This window comes from Stegastes partitus, unplaced genomic scaffold (genome assembly GCF_000690725.1).
Source record: "Stegastes partitus isolate 25-593 unplaced genomic scaffold, Stegastes_partitus-1.0.2 Scaffold586, whole genome shotgun sequence".
Classification (NCBI taxonomy): Eukaryota; Metazoa; Chordata; class Actinopteri; family Pomacentridae; genus Stegastes; species Stegastes partitus.
The window spans coordinates 100,969-107,830 of record NW_007578317.1 but is presented as its reverse complement, the minus strand read 5'-3'; the positions used below and the strand labels follow the sequence as shown (position 1 = coordinate 107,830).

The window sequence follows — 6,862 nt, the reverse complement described above, 5'->3', positions numbered from 1 at the left end:
ATTTTGAAAATGCAAACAATCTGAAAAGAGCGCACAACAAAACACGCCAGACAAACAGTGTAGAACAAAAGACACGGTAAGAACCTTAAGACACAAGAAGGAACTGACGGCTTCCCAAAGTAAAAGAAAACACTGATGCTGCACAGACTGAGGCAGCCTAAGATCAGGAAGCACATCGGTCCTCCAGCAGATCTGACAACAGGTGTGTTGTAGTTGATGGCAAAGAGAACAGACACAACTAACGTGAGGCCCACCAAGGCCCCGGCACCGAGCATGATCAGTATGGCCCCGCTGTCTGTAAACGGTATGAACTCCACCAGTCGCAGATTGCAGGATGTACTTCCCTCTGCAGACCATTCTGTGTCCTTGCAGTCGATGCAGTCGTAGGGATCCTCTGTTTTACATGAGACAGACAGACAGTAAGAAAAAAAAAAAAGGTTACATTTTGACAAATGATATTCCGTTTAAATTGTTTGTGCTATTACTATATGGTGTTTGTTAACTGAGACTTATAATTTGGTACAGGAGTGACTATCTTAGAGGCAATTTTGGCAAGACGGCACTAGGATGCAGTTGAATACAATATTTTATATCAAACAACAGATCAATTCCCTGGTCGCTGTTTACTCAATAAGCTCTGAACTGCTCTGCATGTTCACTGGCCAACGTGGAAATAGAAGATGTGTCAGTTTGTCTGTCCAGCACGTTTCTTCCTGTGCAATAGTTTACCTGTGCGGTTGATGTAAGTTCCATTTGGACAGATTCGACAAGTGAAGCAACATTTTTCGCCTTGAAGTTGCTTTTTTGCATATCCTGCATGACATTCCTGGGAACACACTGAAGTAGGCACCTGTACAAGGCATTTAGCAACAAATACAATGTAAGTGAAGCAAAACAAATACTGTGACGGGCAGAGGCAAAAAAAAAAAAGGGAGTTGTATAAGGTAGCTACATATTAAAGATTAGTTTCTTACAGCTCAACCAGAGCAAACCCACCAGAAATGAAGGAACTGTGCACTGAGTTCTATCATAATTTAGCACACATTATTGGAACATACTTACTTCTCCATTTGTGTACCACTTGATTTTGGTGCTGTCGATGGAGAAATGAACCGATGGGTAAAACTGATGAAAGCCGATCTTCTGCGCATCACCGCTGTCATTCCAGAAAACTACATCATAGCCTCCGAACTTGGGGTCACCGTTCTCATCGAACTGAATGTGCTGATTTAAAAGTGTGAAATTTGATTTCTTCAGCTCTTCTAGAACCTGATGTGGATACACAAAGTTCAGATGACCATTATCTTTATCCAGTGCACATTGAAGATGGTAGTTAAATTGTTTTTTTTAAGACATGACTGTAGAGGAGAGGAACTGCAGTGTGATTTAACCCCTGTAGAGGATTTTGGATGTGGTTTGTCAGAGTGTAGACTTGGACTGTTTTGGCTCAGATTTGGGATGCTGTGGCAATGTTTGAAATGTAATCAGAGTAGCTAAGACACACCTTTTTTTCATTTCCAGGTGCTGAATTTAAAAAACTGGACAGTGGGTGTAAATCAGATGAAATGTAAACTGTATGTGGTCTAACTCTGACAAAACCTGATACACATCTCTATCTTTAAAAGTTCTTGTCTTTTGGTCAAAGAAATCAGAAACACAAATACGCACGATTTAAATGCTAAAGCGCCTTGTATACTTACCTTATGTGGGTACACTGTAATATTTTTATTACATCTGCCGCCTCCGCATTGTAAGGCATTGTGCAAGGCATGAGCGATGGCATATGTGGCAGCATAAACAGGAAAAGAGAACGACGGATCCACAGTAAGAATATCCTCAGCACTCAGGCTACTGCAGTTGCAATTCTGATTGCAGAACTCCTGCCTTCCTTCATCTCCACAGAGAAGCTGGCTTTTGGTAGAATAAATAAAATCAGTGAAACCAGGTATTGATTCCGCTGACTGACACATCCCAAGGATAGTTCCAATGTTTTTGATTCCTTCCAGCTTTGCAAGCTTTTTGTTTAAAGACCATCCTTCATCTGCTATCCACACTTTGTTTGTGATATTCAGTTGTATTGCTGCTTCAATGAGAGATTCAGCGGGCAGTTGTGAAGAAAAAACAATAATGACGTGTACATCCTGTGCTTCTATCTGTTTGAACATTAGGGAGTAATTTGTGTTGTCATTTAAATCTTTGTGGTATGCCAGGCAGATATTAGTATCCTCGATCCTTTTTAGAAACATTGCCAGTCCATCAATTCCATAATCATTGTCACTGTTAAGGAAAGCAACCCAGCGCCAGTTGAAGTATAGCACCATGTTAACAATCACTTCTATGATGTCTTTATTGGGGTGCACTGTCCGCAGGAAAGAGGGGTATTTCATTTTTGCTGAAAATGCAGAACTAGAGGCTCCATAACTGACCTGGTAATGGGGCAATAAAGAAGTTCACAGTTTTTAGTGACAATAAATTATCAAATGTAAAATTTTGAAAACCATTTTAAAATAAAAAAAATTACATTTGTTATAACAAATACTGATAAACAGTTTGTTAAAACATAATGTTAGCAAATTTACCATTGGAATGAGATTGACCATGAAGAGTGGGGCTGCAGTCAGAGAACGTCTGCTTGTAAACGTACCAATCACTGCTATCACCGTGGACTCGTTGGACTTTTGTGCTTGTTGTTGGTGTGGTTCACCCCAAGGATGAACAAACCCACTGGCTGAGGCGAGCTTTAAAATGCCTGGGAAGTTCTGTATATCTGAGCATTGGTCAAACATCTCATAGCCGAGAGACACATCGGGCAGTAGGTTGGTGGAGTTATTGATTTGCTCTACGGCGAATCTCATCAGCTGGAACCTCCGATAATTTGGGAGGAGAATGGGTTGACTGCAGATCGAGAAAGGACAGCAGGGAAATGACGTTTAATTACTCTTAGTGTGATTTATTCAAATGTGTTTGAGTGTGGCTTCAGGACATCCTGTTTGCAGAGATTTTGGCTTATTACTGTTTGTGAAAACTCAAATTACACTGTCATTCCTGAAACTCCTATATGGACATAGATGTTTCTAAACAATAGGACTTAGCATCACATACAGCAATTTGGTATATTGCAATTTACTGGTTTGAGTTTGGGTCAGTTTCCTCTTGAGAAGGCACCCACTAAGATTTGTTAGAAAACTCACCTGGAGCAGTCGATGGCTTCTGGTCTGGTGTGATGAGGAGGGCTACTGGCATGGTGGATATCAAAAAGTCCACCAATCAAATAATCTCCTTGAAGATGAAACTCTGAGGCCGGGGCAGTGCATCGAGTTGAGGCATGTAAAAGAGATCCCAGCAGACACAGAGTAGAAAGAACATGTTTCATGTTTCTAATTAGCGTTTACCAATCTGATGTGAACACTAAAAGGCATTTGCTGCTGCTTTTACAAAAGTGTGAGACACTGGTGATGGTTAAACCTCATCATTTTCATTCACGGGGGATTAAGGACACATTTTGAAATGGTTGGAGGAGAATTCACAAATCAGAATGCAAAAGCGTCTAAACAGCTGCTGTACTGCCTCCATGTGGTTTAACAATCATCGTGAGTAAGCAGTTTAAGGCCTCAGCCATGAGCACATTAGGTCATTGTGGAGGTTTCTTCCTTTTGCCAAAATGAAAATGTAGAATTTTTAAATTCACCTTGTGACAAATTTACTGACAAGACAAGCACAGAAAAATGTATTCATGTGTAAACATGTTGGCGACAGCTTTCTTTCGCTACAGTAAATGACATACTTTGGCAAACTTTCCTTCATCCCAGTCCAAGATTTAAAGGACTAACATTGGTTCCAGAAAAAAATAAGTTCTTTAGTCAGTTTTGGCTAGTATATTATTACATCTTTTTAGGTTTTACTTTGGAATTATAGTGCTTTGAGTTAAATGCTAACGTCAGCTTGCCAAAATCCTCTCAATGGCAATGTTGGCATGATGATGTGAAACATATTTACTATGTTGACAGTCTCTAATATTTTCAAATTACCACCAAACACAGTGGAAGAACAACTGGATTGTATATTTGCAAGTATTTAGTCATAAACCTACATACTGGAAGAATTAAATTTAAACAAAATTAAGCAATAATGAAGTATTTCATACTAGACCAAAGTGGCAGACAGGCCAATGGAGCAATCTCATAGCATAGCATAGTTTAAAAAATCTGAATAGTCATGTCTTTTTGGTCTTTTATTCATGTTAAGTGTGTTAGTCTATTGGGATGACAACAGAGGTCGGTTGGTCAGTCTATTGGTAGAGCAGTTTGTCCACAACCTTTTTGATGGATGAGGTATTTGCAAACCCTGACCAGCAGCTGCAACTTTTAAACCACTTTCCTAATATTGTGAAGGTAACCCTTAGTTCCACCAAAAGAGCTCTGACCCTTTGAGGCTTGGACTCCCCAAGTTCTCTGAAAGCATCCTGTGGCATCAAGATGTCAACAGCAGGTCCTTTAGTCTTTGTAAGCCCTGTGTGTTGCGGGATGCAATTGGACTTGTTCTTCCAGCACGTTCCACAGATTCAACTGAGATCTGGGAAATTTGGAGGCCAAGTTAACATACTGAAGTCTTTGTCATGTTCCTCATACCATTCCAGACTATTTTTTTTGTCTACCGTTTGGAATGTTATCTGTCATAGGATTGCTGACTTTTCCCATACATATGTGCCAGTAGGGACCTCCTCCACCTTCTATTGGGTTCAATATGCATATTATCACACCATTTAATGGAACTATGTCAGCACTTTATATAAAAGCGAACAGGCCCATTTGTGTCAGAATGATCAGCAGGGATTATTTCTGAATTGAGTATTTTTGCAGTGTGACAGGGTGCATTATACTGCTGAAAGAGACCGCTTAACAATACAGCTGCCGTGAAGGAGTGTACATGGTCTGCAACAATGTTTGGGTAGGTGGTACGTGTCAAAGTAATCTCCACATAGATGCCAGGACATAAGATTTCTTGGGCGTGTCAAGACTTACATACTGGCCAACACTCCACAAGACCTGTCATTTTGGAGATGTTCTGATCTAGTCATTTAACCCTCGCCATTTCTTTTTGTCTCTTAGACCCACTCACTGACCCATTTTTTCTGCTNAAACTCCTCCCAAGGTGGAAATTGAAGACCCCAAAGACAAGTGCCTCCGCCAGATGTTCCCAGTTCACCTTCACTTCCCATCAGGGTTTAGCAGGTCTATCTGACAGCCTTCCCTGCCACTGGATCCAACTCACCACCAGGTGGTGATCAGTTGACAGCTCTGCTCCTCTTTTCACCTGAGTGTCCGAAACAAATGGCCACAGGTCTGATGACAGACTACAAAGTCAATCATCGACTTTTGTCCTAAAGTGTTCTGGTACCAAGTACGCTTATGAGCCACCTTATACTTATGGCCAATCTGTGACTAACACAGAAGTCTGATAACAGAACACCACTTGGGTTCATATCAGGCAGGCCGTTCCTCCCAATCCTCCCCCTCAACCTTTCTCCATCGTTTCCCACATAAACACTGAAGTCCCCCAGTGCCCAGGCGGTAAGCCTTCCAGGACACTACTTACAGGAAGGCCGAGTGCTCTGAGCTGCTGTTGAGTGCACAAACACAAACAGCAATCAGTTTCCCCCTCTGCACACACACATTTGCAGAGAGGCAACTCTCTCATTTTCAGGAGAACTCCTACACAGCTGTTGAGTTTTAGGATCCAGAGGATTAAGAACTCATTTTCTTATAGTGTGTTTGCAATTATTGTCTAGTTTGAAAAATCCTCTCCTGCAAAGACTTTAAATGTTATCTTGTTTCTGCACTCACACGGCCCCTTATCAGCAGTCCAACCTCCAAATTGTTTTTAATTGCGAACCGAAGTTGGCCACAGTGGTTTCCCCACGGCACCAACTTGGAAAATCCAACAAATTTTCCTCTGCAACTGTATTTGTTTTTAAATTGTCACCAACTCTAACAACCATTATAGTTAATAAATCATATTCCTTCCATCATCAAACAATTGTCATTTCATGCATAGTGCTCAGCAAAGTGTTCGTTTGTTGTTACTTTTTAAATAACGACTAAAACACCACAAAGTTGTTAATCATCAACTCTTGCGGTTTCAGTCAATGCTTAAAACCTGAAAGGCCCTCTAGAAGAAATATATACCTAAAGTATGATCTCAATAGGTTTGTTGAGCCAGTATGTATGAGATCAAACCAGACATAGTCACAAACAAACATACACAAATGAGTTCAACCTTGTGTCACTGGTTAAGCTGACAGACCAACTATTAAATCATTTCTGGACAATTTAACATTGAGCCACACAGGTCATTTGAAAAAGAAAAATTTGCAATCACACAGCAGAGGAAAGTGATGAATGTCCTGGACTGTCGGCTAAATTTGAATTCAGGTAACCACCTTGTGGAAGGGCGGAAGTCCTCGCTTCACTTGGCAGGAAGGGAGAGTGGACACAATAACAGAGGGGAATCATACATGAGCTTTAACTATGACTCAGCATTGGGGCAAATATCCTCACTAAGACACCACAGCAACACAAAAACCATAGTTTAAAGAGCTTCAAGTAAAGCACCTTCTAGTTGTGTTTAGTGCTAAGTGGTGTTTGCTGTAATATGTTTGCACTTTTATCCTGAGAGATTATTTACCTGATAATCAACAGTGGGGCTGTTACTGTGACATTGTATTCAAACATGATTAATTGTAGATTTGGTGGTCCTTTTGTCTATTTTCTACCACTAATCCAGGTCAGGGCTGTGATGAATGAAATGAAATGAATGAAAAATACTTTATTTATCCCAGAAGGGAAATTCAATCTTGTAAAAG

At 40.6% G+C, this 6,862-nt stretch overlaps 1 protein-coding gene across 1 annotated transcript in view; it reads right to left on the bottom strand.

The window, feature by feature from the left end:
• Positions 1-3,373, bottom strand: part of LOC103362599 (taste receptor type 1 member 1-like) — a 3,905-nt gene extending 532 nt beyond the window's left edge. The window contains exons 1-6 of the mRNA XM_008288998.1: positions 3,192-3,373; positions 2,580-2,895; positions 1,701-2,426; positions 1,063-1,269; positions 730-850; positions 9-394 (exon numbers count right to left, since the gene is read on the bottom strand). Coding sequence (XP_008287220.1) covers positions 9-394; positions 730-850; positions 1,063-1,269; positions 1,701-2,426; positions 2,580-2,895; positions 3,192-3,373 — 1,938 coding nt within the window. The remainder of the gene's footprint in view (positions 1-8; positions 395-729; positions 851-1,062; positions 1,270-1,700; positions 2,427-2,579; positions 2,896-3,191) is intronic.
• Positions 3,374-6,862: the final 3,489 nt, after the last annotated feature.